The sequence below is a fragment of the Anopheles cruzii genome, chromosome 3 (assembly GCF_943734635.1).
Source record: "Anopheles cruzii chromosome 3, idAnoCruzAS_RS32_06, whole genome shotgun sequence".
Taxonomy (NCBI): Eukaryota; Metazoa; Arthropoda; class Insecta; order Diptera; family Culicidae; genus Anopheles; species Anopheles cruzii.
This window is the reverse complement of record NC_069145.1, coordinates 16,251,230-16,271,871: the sequence shown is the minus strand read 5'-3', so window position 1 is coordinate 16,271,871 and position 20,642 is coordinate 16,251,230. Positions and strand designations below refer to the sequence as shown.

Genomic DNA, 20,642 nt, shown 5'->3' with positions numbered 1-20,642 from the left:
GTGCGACGTGGTCCGGCCGCTAGATCCACACATCGAGGTCCTGCTTCGGGTTCTCGGACAGTATCTTGGGCGTGTAGTTGCGGATGCCACCGGGGCGCACCTTCTGAAACAGCAGCTTGGCGTTACGGTCCTCCTCCTCGATGTCGAGGTAGGACTTGATGTAGAGGTGCTCGTTCAGGTACTTCGTCTGCCGCTCGACACTCTTGTACGAGGAGGCGGCCGATGCGGACGAGGCGGACGAGGTCGTCGAAGCGGTGGACGGCGAGCGGGACGGCACGGCGGACGAGGTCGTGGAGGCGGTCGACGACGGGCTCGTGTGGTGGTGGTGGTGGTGGTGATGATGGTGGTGATGGTGGTAGTCATGTGCGGAGGTACATCTGGAGGGCAGAGATTTCTCCTGGCCCATTTTATTAAAGCTCTGCCCGGCGGAGCGCAAAACAGAGAGAGAGAGGGAGAGAAAAGAAATAAAGAGAGAAGGAGATAGAGAGAGAAAGTTAGTTCAATGTTGACTGTATGACGCACACTCTGGGGTACACGGGGGGAACACCGGGAAGAACCAGGTTAGTTTGGCGGCCACACACACGCTCCGAGCTGTACAGTGCCCAACTCCCCGTAGACAAGAAGTCTGCTTCCGTGTGGGGTGTATGTTTTTGATAGTGGCCGGCCGTAGGTCTGGATCGCGTTTTGGACCACCAGCCCAAGACGGCAATCATAATTACCGGGCGCCGCCGCCGCCGCCGCCGGTAATCGTAATCTCATTAAAGCTAACTGTTTCTACCGGCCCCACGTGCTCCGGCCGCAGCCGACTTCGTGATCAGCCCGCCAGAATGACCGGCAACCTCCATCATCATCATCATCATCACCTCATCCCCGTAACTCCAATAACTTCTCGTGGCACGTGGTACGTCTTACGTCTTGTTTCTTTATCAAACGGCCACCGACGGGCTATAGCTTTTTGGTCAAACTGTGCAGGTATTCAGGTCACTCTCGGGGGGAGCAAAAGAGAGACAAAGAGGGGGGCATAAACTGTTTTATGGCCAGATACCATCACACACTGCTCGAGGCCAAACGGTGGCGGGATGTTTCGAAGGAATTTTGGGCAAAAACAACGGCAGAACAATGTCTTCATTGAACCGAACTGACGTGTGCCGAATTGACGTAAGTGGCGTGGATCGGTTGTGACCGTTTTGCCAACCTGTTTACTTTTGTTTTCGGAGTCTGTTTGTTTCTCCCGTAAAACGTCTCCCACGTTACTCTAAGCTTAGCGTGCCATTTGCAGGCCTCTTCATCATTCCACACGTCACCCTAAAGGTACTCACGTCTCCCGAAACCACAAACTGCACTTTATTTATGCACACCTCCGAACCTGGAGGAAGCCCCGCTGGCTGGCGATGGCAATGTACTTGCGGTTTTATGTTCGTTTTTGACGCCCGTCAAAACCGCTAGACCGCTAGAGTCGCGATGCCAGCGGCTCATGTCGACATCAGTATTTCAATGTTAATGTCAGTAAGCACCGGGGCGGTTGCCCGCATACATACCGCACCGGGCACGGGACCGATCGGGCATTGCACGCGACCACGACCAAGTCCGTCAACCCCGGGCCGAAGGCGCCGATGTTTTCCGCGCCCTTGGTCAGCTGACGCTACGGCCGTTATGGTGGTTCCGTTTTTCTTGGAACTCTATCACCCCGGGAGGTGGCCACCGCGCACGAGTAGTTTACACGGCCCGCACGATCAATTAACACGGATCGGAAATGAAAGTAAAAGTGGAGTTTAGCAAAAACCCGACGGACGCGCCAGGAGTTGGCACTTCGCCTGTTGGCCACTTGGAGATGCGATCCTCCTGTTATTGAACTTTGATCGTCTTGTCCACGCCAATTCTTCAAGAATTGTCGAGCTAGTTGTAAAGCCTACTCGGGCGTCAACTTTCGCCAATTGTTTGATAGCTGTCTGTCCGTCCGTCTGTCCGGGTATTGTCCAAAGAACCTAAGGACCTTGCTACCGCCCAGTTCTCGGACTTTAACGGACTAGATTCCATCTCTATTGCGGAATGCCTAGAAGACTTGACTTGAAAACTGGGCCGAGATTGATGATCCACAGACCACTGGCCATTCTTGTTAATCCCCTCACAAAAGCCCAACAATGCAAGCGCGTTGTGTAGATCCATGCCTATGGTTTGATCTTTTATTGCCGTAGATTTACATTAGCCTCGGGTGATGGTGGCTTCGTGGCTAACGGGTGATGTATAGAACGTTTGACTTGCATATGACGAATCTCGCTTCTCTCGCTCTCGCTCGGCTCTAAAGTAAAGTGGCGCCGCAGTGCTCGGCGGTGGTGATGGTGGAGACCCCCCCCGTTGTTCCCCACGGTCCGCCTGTGTGCCGCCGCCGGGAGCGCAAGTGGACCTTAGCCTCGCGCAGCCAGGAGCTGTTGAACCTCTGTGGAAAAAGTTAAGAACGGGGGTGCGGTTAGCAGCCGGTTTAGGACATCTTTCGCCGGGTGGCCGGGTGGGTTCTTACGGGCCAGCTTGGCAGTGTTCACGGGCGCGGGAGGCTTGTTGAACACGGGGAGCGCGCTCGGTTGCTTTCCCTGGCGCACCTGCGCGCAGTAGTCCTCGACGGACTTGGCCTGCTGGGACAAGTCGACCGTGATCGGGTCGGAGCTGGCCGAGGCCTGGATGGAAGCCTTAGCCGTACGCCCTTTCACGGCACCGATGATCCACGGCAGCTGGCAGATGCAGTCGTTGAGCGAGGTGCACTTGACGCTCGTCTTGTACTGGCCGTTGACGGCCACGATGGCAACGCAGGCCAGCACGAGTGCGGTGCAGATGAACTTAGTCATGTTTGAGTGTTTTGGTTTTAGTTGACAGTTCTGTCACTGTGCGCGAGTAAGTAGTACAGAGCGTTGCGTTCTGGTTCAGAGTACGAGGCAAGAAGCGTAAAGCTCACCTGTTGGTTCCGAAGACGACTTGGTTAGTTCGCCCAATGGTGGCCCATTTTATACTCCGAACCACGATTCTAGTTCCGGTTCCGTGTGTATGCCCTTGCGTCATAATCGATGCCTTTGTAATGGCGAACTGATCTTCAAAGGAACGGCCAGAATCGAAGTTCTGGTTCCAGGACTTCCCGGAATACCACAGTGTTTCGTTCGTCAGTAACAAGATCCGTAATGGCGAGTGGCGTTTTCGATCAGCAACAGTACCGTGCATTGACAACGGCACAGCAAAACAAACGACACATTGTCGTAGATGATGTTTTGCGCAACGCATTCGTAAATTGGCGCAGTTTGGCCTGGCAGCCACATGTTTCTTTGGCCTCCAGCGCTTCGAATGGACATCCATTATTGCAAACTGGGGATCCACCGCACCGCGCACCGTATAAAAGCTGCTCCGCGAGGACGGTGAAGACCCATTCAGTTCCCGGATATCCCGTGAGGCTCCCGAACGTTCCCGACCGCGCTCAATTCTCGAAGGACTCAAGATGAGGCTACTGTTCTGCATCGCGCTAGTGCTGGCCGTCGGGCTCGTCTCGGCCCAGAACTACAACCGCTCGATTAGCTGTGGCACCGACTACCGCAGCTGCGTGTGCGTGTACCTGCCGAAGATGATCGCCGCCGCGAACGGCAGAGCGGCGACGGTCACCATTACCGACCCGACCACCAACCAGCCACAGACGATCGATCTGTCGAAAAGTATGCCGGCGAAGATCAAGGCGTACTGCGCGACGGCAACCAAGGCTTAACGCGTCAACCACCTTGCTCCTGGGTGGCCGTAGCGTACCAAATTGTTCCTAGCATGCCCCCACCGTGCCATACCCGGTTCAGTGTACCGACCGACCGGAACCCAACCGCGGGGAAGAGATTGACGGAGTACCTATAATAAAAAATCGACATGGATTCTAGTATACTCCTGCTCGTTTCATTTGCCTCAGGTGAAAAGTGGCCAAAATTGACCCAAATTGTTTTTTGAGATTGTCCAGAATTTCCGAATTGTTTTGAAATTCCCTTGAGCCTAGAATGTCGACGAAACGACGTGCCACAAGTCATTTCGTTCACCCAATTGCCCAGATACTGTTCCGATGGAGTTTCCCATCTGGTCCTTTGGACAGATTGGACATTGGACATTGGATTGGACGAACCAAGTGAGGACTGGACACTGGGCCTGTATGTGGGCCAGGGAGACCTTGGCCTGTACAACAGAGTCTCAAAGGCCTATGATGACTAAGATGACATACGGGGCCAGATATCAAGCTGAGTCTCAGATTTGATGCCTCAGTCCATGTCTCAGATGCGTATGTGAGTGCTGGGATTATGATGGTTCTGTATAACCCCAGCTTCGACCTTCTGGACGCGAGATGTGAGCGAAATAGTTTCCTCAGACTGTATACTTCAGAATCGTTCTGACTTCAATCTCGTCTAACCTTTGACCCTAGATAGGTGAAGCTCGAGACGACTTTAACCTTTCAGCCACCTAGTAGCACGTCATCCACACGATCTTATAGGTAGGGCTGCTGACGGTGACGCCACCATGAATTTGGTCTTGTTTTCGTTTATCTGCAGTCCGAGATTAACCGTAGCTTCCTCAATCCTTATGTAAGTCTGGGCTACATCGGAGAGCCGTCGACCTATAATGTCTGTGTGATCAGCATAGGCCAGGATCTGGCCTAGACTCCTCCTTTGCCTTTCGCCAAATACGGGACCAAGAATCGTTTAAGGCCATACTTAGGGCAGGACAGGGTATAGCCACATCGGGCCATCCATGAAGTTTCCACACATTTTCTTCAAGTCACACCAAGTTATGGTTTCCTGTCTGGGTGACAGTTCTACCTTGTCGGGCCTTGTAGTTGTCATGTATGGTTCCCCTCAACGAGAAGGATCCGCTCAGAGCACCAGGTAGAGCCCCAGACTTCTACTCAACTGACGTGAACAGATGAGACCTGAGTAGACCTGAGAAACTTCACCAAAATGAAAGAGAACCACAACCAAGCATAGCAAAATCACACATCACAAGTACAAACGAAAACAAAACAAAGCAAACCCGGGAAAACAAAAAAAGGTCACACAAACAAACACAAACGCACGCACACACACCAACGAAACTGCATAAGCGTCAGGCGCGCACACGGGACTCACTCGGAAGTCGTCCGGGGCTGTGCATGGGCAGAGAGAAGAGGGCGCACTAGTAGTAGTAGCGGCAGCAGCAACAGCTAGTAACGGCAGTACGCCGTAGCGAACCTTGGTTTTGGTGCGTCGCCGGGGTACCGCGGCCGCCGCCGCCCGCCGCAGATACGTGAGGGGCGCTGCGATCAGCGGATGTGGTGCCGGTGGTGCCGGACTGACGATCGTCGTTGTACCACTGGACGGGTCATCGAGGCCGGCAAAAGGACACCCGCCCACCGGGCTTGCCGCCGGGCTGCTGTTGATGGTGGTGGCCACGTTAGCGCTGGATTCGCTCCCCGTACGGCACTCGCTCCCGGATTGGCCGGGTCGCTCCCGGTCCTGATGCGGTTGGGGAGCGATGGTGATGGCTTCCTGGGACACCCCAGGCGGTGTCTAGCGTGTGTGTGGCGGCGATGTCACTTTCCTGCAGGGCCTCTCTCGAGAGAGAGACAGCCGTTGGTGCGTTGTCTTGGTCGCTGTATTCGATGGACTGTGAAAAATGACGAGCATACTTTTGACTCCGGCTACTGACAACATTCGCCCACTGTTCCATATTCCAATTGGGTGTGTGTGTGTGCGGGTGAATCGTGTCAATCGCACGGATTGTCAAATCCAACGCGCTCGATTCGGTGTTCCGGATGCCTTCAAGCAATATCTCGAACTCGAAAAACCAACCGATTGCTTCAACAAACTTTCACATTCCTAATCGAACCGCGAGCACGGGGTGCGCTGGCGCCGTCCGAGATATTTATCGGTGAGACACCGATCGGCGATCGCCAATCGATCGTTTTCGATCGGTTCATCCGGCGGGGGCCGTTCAGTTGGGGCTGTCGGTTGTTGAAATTATCGTCTCGGTGCGCTCCGGACGTCCGGCAATTGGGAACGAACGAGGAGCAGCCGGGCCACCGCCACCGCCAATCGTTTTCGGGCCAATAAAGTAAACACCTCAATTCTGCCTCTGGCTGCTAATTGGGTGAAAAATTCACTTTCGATTTTGCGAACCCTCCCGTCAGTGCGGAGGATTTTCTTTTTTTCCTCACCGCGAATCTATTTCTCGTTTCGATCGTGTTTCTTTTGGGCTCACAGCTTTTGGGATGGAATTTTCGCTTTCCTTCGTCCGGACGCCCCGGACGCCCCGGACGCCCCGGATCACGTTTCACTCGCATCGGAATGGGGCGGAATGCGTTTGTCGAATGCTTTTCCACGTTTCGATTGGGCGATTGGGCGAAAATGGTGGCTCCGAACAACAACAAGGCAAGGAGGCCGATTATCGTCGTGTTCCGATGTTTTCGGATTCCAAACGGTTGTATCTCTGGCCACCGGTTTGCCCATAGTGCGCGCCTCGCATCTGACCATGCGGTAGTAAAATGGACCGCGAAACTCGGACCCAGGTCCGGCCCAGACCCACAGTGTTCTTCTTTCGCCATTCGAACGATTTTCCTAACATTGACAAATGAGTAGCCCCGTGCCCGAGGCGTGACCGCCAGCCGATTGATTGGCCGCTTACTGCCGAACGGGGCCGACCGCCTTTTTCGGAGGGAGCGATCATTTCGTGAGATTTTGTGTGTCAAATTTTCCCCGACATTTGAGGCGTTGCGAAAATGGCACCGACCAAGGGCCGATCGGACCGGTGCTTATGCAATGAATCCCCCCCGATGGGGTGTTTTGTTGGCCAGTATTTTCGTTAAATCCTCTCATCGATGCGCGCGCCATCGAAAGGTCGGCTGCTTTCGCATCCAGTCACTGGCTGGCGGCAGATGTCTAGACTGAATCGACGTCGTTCACTTTCACGGGACCACAACCGATCGTTTGCTGTTTTACGGCCGTGTCTTACCCGTGGCCGAATTGTGATTATGTATTGCAAAACAGCGATGAACGAGGAGAAGAAATCGTGAATGTGCCGTGTTTTGCTGCCCTTTTTTGTTTTCGATTGGAAACATTTTAAATCGAAGATCTGATCGTCCCCAGAGAGCTCAATATGGCTGCAGTCTTAATAGATCTGAGGTGGTTCATCAATTCACTGATTCAATTATAAGAAATTTTTTGTTTATTTTGTTTCATATGCCAGTTGGGGATTCAAACTCAGGTCTTCCTTAGTGATTCAAATTCAGGCGTTAGTGAGGCATATTGTGCATGTGCCAATCCCTTTTTACGAATCCAAAGAGATACTCCACAAACCGATCAAAATGGTTTACGTAGATCGATTGCTACTTTTTAATAAAAATTACTTAAATTATAATACTAACGACCAAACTAATCCTTTCGTTTTCTACTATCTTTCTTTCCAGGTACATTGGCAGATTGTCGCATTGCCTCGTTTGTATGTGGCCGATGCTCAAGAACCATTCGACCACAGCATGATCGCATCGCTAGGCCATTGGCAGGATCACTGAGGTCTTTCGTGTCAATCAGTTGATGATTTTCTATTTCAAAGGGCCCTTCGGTCAGATGGGGAAGGCCATCCAACGGAACACTGTGTGTTGGGGGATCGTGGTTCCGAAATGAAATGGAAAGAGGAAGGCCACCGAACAAACGAACGCTCTGCCTAGACACTCCGTTGCGTTGCACTGGACCCTCGGCAGTCGGTGACAGATCGTCCACGAAGAGACAACTTTCTTCGGGCCCCGATGACGCTATTTATTTATGTGTGACCCAAATGTAAGCATACGCGAGAGGCTCTCTCACACACAATCCCGCCAGCCAGCCAGCCAGCCAGTGGGTCGAGCGATGTTCGCGCTCGAACCGAAGAACTGGACGTTCTCCTTTCGCGTCTCCTCGGTCGCGGAAGGGAATTCTTTCACTCCCACTTTCATTTGACACACATTCCACGCGTCGTCGGTGGGGGAGCCCAGAAACGGTTTTGGATTCGGTTGTTGTTGCCGTTTGTTTTTTTCGCTTTCGTGATCTTCGGTTTCGACGCCACACACATTCCCCGCCACATATCGATGTGGCGTTGTCGTAGCTTTTCTCTCTCTCTCTCGCTTTCTTCAAGCGGAACACGTCCAAACAACGGTTCTTTCCAAATGTCACAACGTGCGTGTGCGTGTGTCGGAGTTTAGGGCTAATTTGTTCCGAAGGTGCGATGCTCTATTACGCTGCCGGCCGAGAGCCTCCCGCGAGCGGTCCTCTCCACTTCAGATTAGAAACGGTGCGGTGACGGCCACGGGCCACCTTCGCGGACCTCACTTGGGCTCGGCCAAACGGCTTCGGTTTGTAATAAATTCCGAATTTCTCTTTTTTGCCCCGCTACTCGACGGCGAAGGGGGTTTAGTTTTCCGTGTAGGCACTTGTTTTTCCACCCGCCTCGCAGCAGCCCCCCTTCCCGTCCGTCCCTGAGATGGGGCCAATATTTTTTAATTTGTTTTCATGTTAAAGTTTTTCGTTCCAAAATAATAAACAACCAACGCGACCACAGAGCAGTTTAGTGTTGATTTTATTAGCTCGTGTGCACGGCCGCGTGCACACTCGAGGAGGAGCCTGGCCGGACGAAAGTGGCGTTGGAAAAACCACCGCACATTTTCCAGCACCGGTGGTCAGCGAAGGGACTGCCTAACGGCGCCCCGAAACGCGCGGCGGCGGTTGAACTGGGGATGAATTATTCAGTCGTTACGAGTCGTTACGTGCGAAAGTGCGGAGATGAACTATGGCCCGGCGTAACCGCCCCGCCCGCGAGAGCCAAAATGTCAAACTGAGCTGCATTTTAAAGCGAGCCTTTTTAATCCTCCAACCAACCAATCTTCTTCGGTGGAGAGTTCCGCGAGTAGTGCCTCGCTACGGACGGAGGCCGGTTCCGTCGTGTCCGCGGTAATAATAGGTTATTCGCGCGCGCGCGCCCGCATTGCGTAAGCTGTGTCGGTCGTGCAGATTGCATTTTCCACCGGTGGGCAGCGCATACTGATAGAGATACGCAGAACCATATGATGGACGGACGCGCGTTATGCGCGGCAATTTAAAATTGATTTAATTCGACCCTTTTTTGTGGGCGACTCATGTTGCTTTAAACATGATCATCGCAACGACGCCAACCGTTTGATGCGGCGTTACTCAATCCGTGCGCACGGAGTGGAGCTTGCAGCTCTCGAGGCAACCTCCGCCGTTGGTCTTGGCTGTCGTCGCCGGCTTGTGCTTTATCGCCAAAGGATCAACGAGCATAAAGGGGCGAAAGTGAAAACGCATAAAGTATGTTTTGCTTCGCCGTATAAGAAAGCCCGCATAAACCAAAGCATAGCAGCCGGCCGGGCAGCACTACAATCGGGAGCATCGGTGCAGAAAACGGTACCTCCGAGAGTTCCGCAGTGCCATTTTCCCATGCGGCCGCCATTTTGGGTCGTCCATTCGGGGGGAGTTTCGTTCCCACTTCTCGACCCTTCTTCGAATGAAGCTCGTTTGCGAACGTCCAGAAGTCGCCACTCGGCTCGCGACGGCAGGCAACCCGTTTGAGGTCGTCCCCGAACCCAGGGGGAGAGAGAGAGAGAGGGAGAGAGACCTGCACGAGCTCGTCGGGTGCACTTTGCAGCTTTCCATCGCGCGGGCCGCGCGTTTGTCAATGTGGAGTTCCGTTTGGCGGCCGCTACCAAGCCGTTAAACGGCGCGTTCCTAGCGCGTTTCTTTCCTATCCCTAGCACCGAGTGCTTCCTTCCTCCGCGGGCAAAAGTGCATACTCCAGCCCCCGGACCCCGCCGGGGGGAGATTGAAAACGAATGCCGGAAGTGGCGCATTCGAGCCGCTCGGAGGAGATGGCTATGGCTATAATTGGACTCTCCGCCAGCAACCTGGGAAGGTGTTGGCCGATCTGGAAGCTGATGTCCGTTTAGAGAGCACACACATGCGGAAGTTGGTGCCCGTCCCGGGCCGGCTTGCCTGGTGGTCGTTAGTCGGCCACCGGGCCCCCGGAGCCGGTAATCTATGGCTCCCGCCGCTATCTGCTTTACATTCGCTTTCGTGCCGCTTGGTCTCTCGGGCGGGCTCCTATCTGGCTTTGTTTACCCCTTTGAATGGTGCGGTGTTTATAACGTCGGCTCGAGATGCAAAAATCCTAACCCCCCCCGAGAGCCACAGCGCGGATCGGGGTGAAGGATTACCTCTGTGTGTGCTGGTTGCGCGGGGACGCAAATGGCGCAGGAAAAGCGAAAGTTCAGTACGGAGAGCAGGGCAACACAACAACAACAACAAGCGTCATCAGAGTGTGATTCTCTTTCTTTGCTGGAAATTTCCTGCAGCGTGACTCATTTAGGGGGCGCAACGCTTTTCTGAATTCCTGCCTTCTGTGTGTCAGAGAACAAGGGTGTGAACAAGGGTCGCGTTCCATCGGAAGTACCTTCGTGAGTGGGTCGGCAAATCGTATCCATCGGATCGATCTTCTTCGCCCTTTACTGATCATTGCCACTAGCTGATTAGTTTTATGCAAAAATCCTAAGCTCCTAGCACCGTGGTTTCTGCCGTTGCTCAGGTACGCGAGGAAGTTTGCACCATTCACATTACCCCTACGGTACGGTCGTAACTGCCATTTGTCTTGCCAGCCACCCAACCATAACTTCCAACTTCCGTGGACCCCATTCAACGCTGGTGTAGTAACGCTGCTGCTGCTCATCAGGTAGATTGGAGACCAGCTCAAGACGCTAGTTCCTCTTCGCTTCGGGTTCGCCAAAACAGAGTTCACAAAAAGCGGTAAAAGCCCCACGGCCAGCAAAAGCTGTACTTACTTGTTGTTCAAAGCATTAATCCCATACAACGAAGACTCATCATCAGCTGTCGCGAGGGTCGTGTCGCATTTGACGGTTCAGCGGCAAAGGCAGCAGAGAGTGCGTGTGCGAGAGGAAGAGATTGCGTGCCGTACCACGCCGATGTCACTGGAACCGGAACCGTTTGCCGCCGTGGTCAAGGTTTGCCTCGGCTTCGGTCGTAGTTTCTGGCAGATAGTTTCGAGCGATAGCTGCGCTTGGCCTTTTGGGCTAGTTTTGTAGATCTGATCGAAAACGGCCCTAGTTTTCTAATTCTTCTTCCTGCTCTTCAAGGACAACAAGCCCCTGGCGGTTGGTGGCGATCTTATCTCGGATGTTCACACACTGCACACAAAAGCAAAAACACGTAATTTGAAGCACTTTTTCCAGCTGCTTGTTGTTAGCACACTGCACCACCACACTTTTGAGCGATCAATGAACCGAAAACGCTGACCCCTACAAAACCTCCGGGTGAGGATCACCGTTAAGTGAAACGGTTTCTCTATCCTTGCGTTCCTGGGCTGGCCACTCTCGTTGCCACTGTCTTTCCGGTGCTGATGATTGCACTTCTTCCGATCGGTGATAATCTGAGTCAGTGCGATGGTCGATGGACGCAGCGCAACAACTCCGGAGAGCTTTCCTTTTTGGTCGGTCGACCTCGCTCCGTCGTGCGGCGTCGATCGCTACCACCTTTCGCGCCTTTAATTGTGCGCTCGTCCTCTCCCGATCCGGACGGTGACGACGAAAATGGAAATCTTCTTTATCACTGCCGCTGCTGCTGCGCTCCGAAAATGAGTGTCGACTTTCCACCGCGCGTCCGGATCGAGGTGAATCTGTTTTTCGTGCTTTCCGCGCTTTATCTTCGAAACCGAACCCGCACAGAAGACAACCTGTGGAAACTGCACAACGACAATGGCAATGGTTTTACACTCTTTCGCACACACACACACACACGCAGGGGCTCGCTTAGAGGGAAAACGCCGCAATTTCAAGCAACACCGATCGACGACGATTATTGGTCGGGTGTTGGATTTGTTTTTTGGTAACTTTTTTTTGCACAATGCTCACAATCTCCGCCAAGTGCGACAAGAACGCTCGCCACAGGGACCCAAAGCTGCACACAAACACACTCACGCACACTTGATAAGTCGGAAAACTCGTAGGGAAGACGGCGAAAGCAACCTGCACCTAATTCGAGTCCCGATTCGAGCGGTGCCGGCTGCTAAGGTGGCTGACGGCTACTGGGCTGGTGGACGCATTTTCCCTCCCTCTAATTCATCGGCGGCCCGGGTCCGCGCACTCTCTTTTTCGTTCGTTGGTTGCCGACTTTTAATTATACGGTCAATCACCACTTCCGCATTTCCGCCGCGCTTCAGCTGCCGACCTCTATCGGGTGTGGCCTTTTTATTTGCCTAACCCGTGCTCCGGCACCCTCGGATGCAGTGACCGGATTGTTTATCGAGTTTGATACTTCGGGGGTGTGTTTTTGACCAGATTTCACCGCGCGACCTACTGTGCGCACGACCACTACTCGGAGAATTGGGCGTTTCGGCGAGAAACCACCGCTAGAACCGCTGCGGCTGCGAGTTAACAAGTTAATCACCTCACACTCGGGAGTTGCAATTTTGGGATCAAGAACACCAATCACACACACACGAGCGCGTACACCGTTATCAGTAAACTGCGAAATTCCGATGTGGCTCTCACACGGAGAGAGCAAGGAGATCGGGGCGTGATCTATGTGAGCTCTCGGGACGCTCGGCTGGATGCCGCCGACTCTGGACCTCGTTTTCTTGACACTTTCCGATTGGATTTTGTGGCCCGGGATTCGACTTTGCTTTGGACCAACCCTTGAGCGCTCCTCTAGGACAGAGTACTCCGTTCGCGCTGACTCGGATCGCTGTGTGTTCGGTTCCGTTAGGTTCGCGGCTTCGCTTCGCGCGTGCGTTGGCTCCGTACTCCGTACCGGTTCGCTGCTGCAACGTGTCTGAGCCGACGGACCGCGCCGGGCGCGAAGATTTGGCCCAGGCAAACCGTGCCAACCCCGACCCGCGACCGCACGAACGCACGCCGATGGATCCGATCATCGGCTGTTGGCTTTCCCCTTCTTCGGTGGCGGCCGCACGAAGCTGGCTAAAAAAGCCAACACACCAACCAACAGGAACGTTGGAACCCCAAACCCCCCGACTGTGGCCCGATCGTTGCGATCTGATCGCGAGCTGGTGGAGGAGCCAGCAGTAGTAGGCCACGGCGGGGTTCGCCGTGTGTCCTCTCGGACAAGTCTCTCTCGCTCCGGCACCGGCACTATGGGATGGTCGGGTTTGGGGTAGTTTTTTGTTGGCCATTTTTTTGTGACCGTTTTTTTGTTTGAAAGTTAACATCCTCAAGGAGTCTGCTATGCCATGTAACTTTGTTTTAGGTTCGTCCTAAATCGTTCCGCATCGTTTGCGTTGAAAAAATTGATTTATTTTTATCGAAATAACTAAATTAGTGGCACGTTCAAATTTTGGTGACTAATAAACGCATTGGCCTCTGTCGCTTGAAGATCGATGAAACAAATTGTGGAACATTGAAGGAAGCAAATTTAGTTGAAGATTTGGTTACAAGATTGCAGATTAGGAAACAAATTTAGTTTTGATTATATAAGTGCTTTTAACATGTTCGTCCCGAAATTTAGAATCAGCGCCTATCAAAGGATCTGTGGCAGTGCCTGTCAAAGGGTTAGTTGACCCTGTTGAACACATTTCCGATATATCAGTGAGGAACTTTGACCGTTTCGATCCGGCCATTAGAGTCTTAACCACCCCATTGCCCACAGTGCGGTGCGGTAAAAGAGCGAAACCTTCGCGCGGTCAATTCCGAATCTTACCACGAAGCCGTCATCGCGCGCGTTTCTCGGTGACACTCGGTGGTCGTCATTTCAGATTCGTGTGACTCACAAGCTCCGCGTCGTGACTTCGCTCCGTTCTTGCCAACTTTCGCAACCCTTTTGTCCTTTGCGTACTGCACCGCCTATTGCAAAGTTTCGAGGATAAGGGCTCCTTCGGGATTTTTTCCCATTTCTTTGCTTTCAGTTTAATTCATTGTTTCTTTTCGCCAGAAGCTGGTGGAGGACACCGAGTCGACGTCACGTAGACACGTTGGGTCGCATTGGAGTTCTTTGTGGAACAAAAAAAGGCGCTCACTGTCCCTATCCGATCCGACAGAAGTAGGTCGCAGGATGAAAGCACAGCCAGAAACCAGTTCACGGTGCTGTTCATTTGGTTCGTTCGCGGGCGAGGAAGGTACTTTTTCGGTACTCGGGAAGGCGGCTGCGATGACCCCGATTTTGTTTATTTCTTTCCAACTTCTCATGCGCCCATCTGTAACTTGTTACCACGACGGCGGCGACGACGACGATGGTACCGACTTCTTCGCACTCACCAGACACACATGCTTCCCCCCTATACCCCGCGGCGGCGTGTAGCGTACCTGTTGTTCTGTTTGTGCGCACTTGTTGCGCTTTCGTCCGGCCGGCCGAAGTCTTCTCTTGGTGCTTATTTCGGAAAGCATGTCAGTATCATCATCATCATCCCCGTAATCATCGCTTCGAATGGCACCGGATCTGGGTGGTGGTGGGCCACCAGTTTGCATAGTTTTCCGATATCAACCCGGCGCGGCCCGAATGATGCACCCGAAAGCGATCAGTGCATCAGGGTCACTTTCAAATGCTTTCACTGGGGCCGGAGCGCTCGCCAGCGTTTTTTTGACGGTGGCCAGCGTAACGGTTGACAGCTGCCGCTCGGTTTTGAGGTCCGAGTTTTATAGTGGCTGGCTATCACTTTTTTTTTATTTGGCAGGGTTTAACGCCGAGTGATAGGAACGAGGCGAAGATCCAATCGAAAAGGCTCGGACCATCGAGTATTGCGCATTAAGTTTCTGACCCATCGATCTCTTATCTGTGGCTCACCCGTTAGCGGTATCTGCTCTGAATGAGTTCTGGATCTGACAGACGGCTCAAAGTTGGGATAGCTCTTAGCCTTCTCTCAAAAACACAGCCCTGAAAAAGGCATTCCGAGGGAATTATGCCTCCCAAAAGGCGACCTTCGTTTGCTCGAAGATCTTCGGATCATCAAGATGAGTTCTATATGCCTCCTCCAGGTAGAGAATTTGTTCATACCTTAGGTCCAATGAGGATATCAAAATGCGCGGAGCGCATATAAATGTTATGGACGCAGATTATTCAAAATGGTTCAATGAAATGTGGACGTCATCAATCAAAACATTCACCAGCTTCGAAAGGCCTGTTATACGAACCTTCGATACTTTTCGACATCTGGCAGACCGAAGATGCCCGAGAGCCCGAGAGCCCGATCCGACATTGCCGCCATTTTATGGCTTGTTGAGATGGATGATGGATGAATAATTTAATGCTTTATGGTTCTTTCATAATCACCGACCTATGTTTGATCGCGATTAGTGCCGGGCCGCGTGGCTCATTTCGAGGCACGGCGTTACCTACCGCTTAAGGACCGCGGACCGGCCCCGATAACAAGCGGTCACGCGATAGTCCGTTCGCATTTTTCTGCTGCCGATGATCATCGCATTATGTGTTACGGCGATGTGTAACACATTATTGTCATCGCATGCTGTAAGAGACGGGCGCTACTTCGATTGGTGTGCGTGCGTGTCTGGGACCTCCGCGGAGGTCTCCGGTGGTAACTTTCTTCGGTTGGCACCTTTTCTTTCGCGCCCGATCGTCCGCGCCCGGTTGCCAAATGCGTCGCAATTGGCGACGCTCCCTCTAATAGCCGGGGCCGTTCATCTCCTTCCGATTTGGGCGACGAATCGCTTCGACGCGGCTCTATATGATCTTATCGCGGCTCGAGACATAGTTGAGGGAGAGAAAGAAAGAGAAAGAGAAAGAGCGCTACCTTGAGCCTGTTTGTTGAACGACTCAAGGTAGTACTTTCACTTGCTCCCCGGGCTCCGACGGACGGTTTTCGACGATAGCGCACCCGATTGTGTGCCATTGATAGACGGCCGCCTCTATTTGCCCATGACACGGGGCTGAAAGTCCCGAGCCTAAGAATGAAAGCGCGTTATTTTTGTTCGATGTTGACTTTATTCATCAACGTTTCATCCCCATCAAGAGCCGCACACACACTTTTGTGGAACAATTTATCTTTTTTGCTTCAAAATAGACTTCAGTTTCAGCGATAACCTCTTCATTCAAGATTCGATCAAAACGATCTTCAAAACGATTTTGTGGGTTTTTAATGTTTTCTGATGTTACCGTCTCATTTGGAAACATCAAAACTTCATTCAGCATCGTCGGGCTGTTTATAAACCAACGTTTTATGATTGTTTCTGATGGAGTCCGGAGTCCTTGTAACACTATTCAAGCCAAACTCATAAACTTATGGTTAGAATGTCCTGGAATTTGAAAAGCTTTCTTTTGAAAGCCGCTACTAACTGAAAAACGTAATGAACGCAATAAGACTAGTGTGCCCTTCACAAAGTTAGGTTCGGGACTTTTCAGCCCATGTGCCAGCACCTTAGCCGCCAGCAGAGCCCTTCCGCGTGTGTCGAAGAGATCGAATCTCAATTTACGTTTTTTCTTTCCGACTTAACAATCGGGCCCACACCAAATTCAAATGCTCGTGCCGTGCCACGTCATTGCGCCGTGCCGTTCCAAACAGAAAGCCTTGCCGCGTCCGGCTGAAGTGCGCTCCTCTCTCCGGCGCGCAAACAAAGACCAGTTTTGTCAGATTTCGGGGCTCGGGACAGCTCCTGCGGGGGGTCATGCTGTGCTTGCCCGGTGTTATGGCATATTGAGGCAGAGATCCAATCCAATCTTCATGGAGCTGCCTACCTGGTAGCGGCAGCTGGTCATCAGCGAGGACAAGAGGACCTACGCAGCGCCAGGTCGGCGCCAAAAGCTGCCATTGTGTGGCTCCAGGAAGCGCCCTGTAGCTGCCACCTGCCACACAAGTTCCACAGATGACTGTCATTGTCAAATTTCGTAACCGCGCCCGGCGCAACTGTAAGGGCGTTGCGCGCTGTGCACACGCCGCCGCTGTAGTACATGCCACAGGCGGCTTGTCCAACAGCGCACGTCCACGGGCCAAGTGGTGGAAGTGTTTAGCGGCATTGCCCGGCGTTATCCGGTTGCTGCAAATCCACGGTTCCGAGCGTATGTGCCTCCTCCTCCTTCTTTGCGGGCCTTTGGGTGCGATGAACGTTCGAACGTCTATTTACGGGCCGGAAGTTGGCCGGCCATCGCGCATGCCTGGGGCGCAAACGAGACCAGGAAGCTAGCAGCGATCGAGCGGGATCGAGATTGGACTTGATTGAATTGAAGTTGGGCCAGGGCAAAAAAAGGCGGCGAGGCAAACAATTCGTGAGCTGTTGATAACGTGCTCATGTCCCCCCAGTCCCACCCCATCGGTGACCACTTTGGTCGCGTCCGATCGTACATCGTTTGCTGTGTTGTCGACGGCGCGATGTACCCAGTGCTTTCGCCACTCGCGCGGTACTTGATTTACGATGCACGCGGCAATCAACCTCACTGCGTGGTGTCGAACGTTCCAGAGCTCCCCAGTGTGTGTGCCTGTATGCGTGTATGTGTGTGTTGTACAAGCCTCTGGGTGGTTGGCATCAGGATCGCGATCGGACAGGGGCGCATGCCCTTATTATCTGGGCCAGCCAGCCGCCCCAGTGCAACAAGTTTTAGGTACCTTCAAGGCGAAGTTGAATACGATGCTTGAACCTCTGACGTCACTGTTACGACTTTTTGCCAACGTGACGATCGACTTAATTGTCGATTGATGATTGTGACGATTTACTCGTCGTCGTTCACATCTTCTCGGCCCTCTGAGACTATTTTGAATCACCGATAAACATTACTTTGGGCCAAAATAGCTTCACCATAAGGCACAGTCAACATTTCGAATGCGTCCGCGCTCTTAATTCCGTTTTTCACACAAAATTTGATTACGATTCTTTGAAATCCTTTAGTTTTTAGCAGGCAAAATCGACGATGGGGCAAACCACGTCCAAGCAAAACAGCTGTCAACAGTCGACTGATTAATCAAAATGGCCGAACTTGTCACCAGTAACATGAGTAACAGCATATGGCCACAAAAAAAAGTTGAAAATCAATTATACGTAGCCCGCGGAAATTCAAATGTTGCGATACTTTTTGAATAGCCCTCGCATAACAAGTTTTATGGACCCTTCAAGGCGAAGTTGAATCTCTGGCATCCCTGACGTCACTGTTGTGACTTTGGGACAACGTGACGATTGTCAGGTAGGCCGTCAGCCAGCCAGCCAGCCAGCCTCCCTGCTGCTGAGCAAACACTCTCGTGGTAGGTTTCTCACAATAGGCCACGGTCGGACTCGCAGATTGTGGCCAACCTCCAGATTCTCCACTGCTGTTTGTGGATTAGCACTGTTGAACCACAGGACAGGGACAACGGCGGAGTTGCCCCCGAAAAAGCCGTCACCGAATCCCGTTTGAAGGGGTTTCTCTCGGAGAGGAAAGCATCCCCAAGAGGACGCGAGCTGCCTGCGTGAAGTAGTGCCGGACACATCCTGTTAGCCTAGCAGTTTTTCCCCATTTAGCATCAATTCACACCACACACGTAGCCGCCGTCGTCGGGGTCGCTGCTAGTTGGTGGCTGTCGTGGCTGCTGCTGGAATGTGTCAGAAAGTGAAACGGTGCCCACCGGAAAGTGAAATGTCCCTACCCGGCCGTTCGCCATCTGCAATCGTCCATGAACGCCGCGCGCACTATGCGTGTATTAGCGCACCGATAGTCACTTCTTCGCCTGCTCCTGCCAGGGTTGTCGTCTACGGATACGCGCGGTGGTACCCTAGCGCGCTAGAGACGAGCGATAAATTTTCACTTTCATTCGGAAACGGCAACGCGCGCGCGCGCCACTCCGGAACACCGGAGGATGCTCTCCGGTCCAGTCCAGACCGGGTGGTGGTGGAAGGTTTACAGTTCCGGATTTGCAAGTAAAACTGGTTCACCCGCTTGGTTCGGAGGCGTGCACCGGCGACTGACTACGGCTCTTCGTGGTCCGACACTGGGTTCGTCGTTTCGGAGCACTAATCTCGACGTAACTCCCTCGCAGGCGCGCTCTGGTGCGACGTGTCCATCTTTATCACCGACCGCTTCGACAGCCGCCCGCTCGCAATTGTTGCAACAACTTTCCCCGAGCTTCTTCGGTTGCTCCGCTCTAAGTGGTCCATTCCTCAAAGCGCGCAGAGTTCGCGGGGGGGTCGAAATCGGACACACGTGTTGCGTTGTTGCGCGGACACACGTTTTTATTTATGATCATCGCGGCACGGCCAGGCCAGGCCAATAATTCAAGCAGGGCAGCGACGGCCGGTTTTAGTGGCCGGCAATCGCTCCGACGACGACGACGAGTTTGGCGAGAAACAATATTACAACTGTGTTGGGGCCGTCTTCCGTTGGCCGAAAAAGAGAGAAGTCGCTAGAAATTAAAACGATAACGTGCGCTGTTACCGAACCGCGCACATCGAGGCTTGAAACCAGTGACCATCAAACACTACGCCCCACGATACTGCTTTCACCGCGCTTGCATTTTTTAGTACGCGTACACTACAGCCCCTTAAAGCGTTTGAGTCAGAGTGCCGGGGACGGAAAAGCGGAACCTGAATTTGTAGTGCAGCCCCGTTAATAGGTTTCGATTTCATGTTTTATGCTCGCGACGCGCTATTGTTTCGCGCTCCACAACTCGCGAGTCGAGTCCTTTGCCTTTGGTTGTTTTTGCGTAACGAGACAATAAATTCGGGCCAGTTTCTTGGAGCTGTGAGCCCCAATAAAAGTGCGCAAACGACTCACGCACGATAGTCGTTACAACATCACAAACTGCTTGACTCTATCTTATCAGCCAGCGATCGTCTGCGGTCTTTCACGCACGACACTCTGAGGCGCATCGGCGTCACCGGTAGCCAATTACGGTCGGTCCAACAGCCACCAGCGTCTCCGGTATCTGAAACTCGGTCAGATATTCAATATTTTAATTTGTTATTGCTAATGCATTCATTTGACATGACCCAGTTGCACGATTCGAGCAGTCGGGCACTTTCGAGCCCGAGCCGCGCTGTCAATGCAAACCGTTGATGTTTGTTATCAAAACAAAACCAGTTCCCACAGCAGCCTCGTGCTGGCAGATTTTGCGATCAATCCGGGTCGCCAAGCCGATTTCTGTCGGAAGCGCATCTTCCTCATTTCGGCTGAACTGAATGAAATATCTTACGAGCCAAACGAGCTTCCTAGTTGACTCCGGATACGATGGAATTCCGGTGGACTCTCGAAGGCTCACAAAGGCAGCTGCTGGTTCCGCTGGTTACGAAACGCAACCTACAAAAAATGGTCGGTGAGGCGGTTTCTTTTCGTTCGATTAGCTGTAATGTCTCTAAGGGGCGCTCCGGGTGTGGAAGGTGATAACGGATCCCCGATGTTCTTTGCCCCATGTTCGACAGCCGGCGCCACCACACGAGGTACCTCAATAGCGCAGTCACTTTCTCTATAATGATCGCCGATTGTTGGCGTGGTGTGCCTTCAACACACCCGAGCCCGCGATGTGTGTGAGCGATTCCGGTTGTATCTGCGCCGGGTGGTGGTGTGTAAACTGGATGATAATAAAAGTTTCCTATCGCTTCCACCGATTTGCAGTTACGGACTTTTGGGGAGAAAATTAAGGCAACACACGCACGTACAGAAACCGGGCACCGGGCTCTCTCTCCGAAG

At 52.8% G+C, this 20,642-nt stretch overlaps 3 protein-coding genes across 3 annotated transcripts in view; 1 reads left to right on the top strand and 2 right to left on the bottom strand.

Moving 5' to 3' along the window:
- LOC128271661 (flotillin-2) overlaps positions 1-20,642 on the top strand; it is a 151,920-nt gene that overhangs the window by 57,015 nt on the left and 74,263 nt on the right. The window lies entirely within an intron of this gene.
- On the bottom strand, positions 20-406 carry LOC128271664 (knob-associated histidine-rich protein). Its single transcript, XM_053009276.1, has one exon. It carries the CDS (start codon positions 404-406, stop codon positions 20-22), a length of 387 nt encoding a protein of 128 aa, XP_052865236.1.
- LOC128271665 (uncharacterized) lies at positions 2,307-2,877 on the bottom strand. The gene is made up of 2 exons (XM_053009277.1): positions 2,519-2,877; positions 2,307-2,437 (listed from the first exon to the last, which is right to left on the bottom strand). The coding sequence occupies exons 1-2, from the start codon at positions 2,838-2,840 to the stop codon at positions 2,406-2,408; spliced, it is 354 nt and encodes a 117-aa protein (XP_052865237.1). The 5' UTR covers positions 2,841-2,877; the 3' UTR covers positions 2,307-2,405.

Excerpts from the sequence above, each read along its gene's own strand:
- LOC128271664 (XM_053009276.1), bottom strand. The coding sequence starts at position 406 with ATGGGCCAGGAGAAATCTCTGCCCTCCAGATGTACCTCCGCACATGAC.
- LOC128271665 (XM_053009277.1), bottom strand. The coding sequence starts at position 2,840 with ATGACTAAGTTCATCTGCACCGCACTCGTGCTGGCCTGCGTTGCCATC. Across the intron at positions 2,438-2,518 it reads GAACACTGCCAAGCTGGCCC|AGGTTCAACAGCTCCTGGCT; the intron begins GTAAGAACCCAC and ends CTTTTTCCACAG.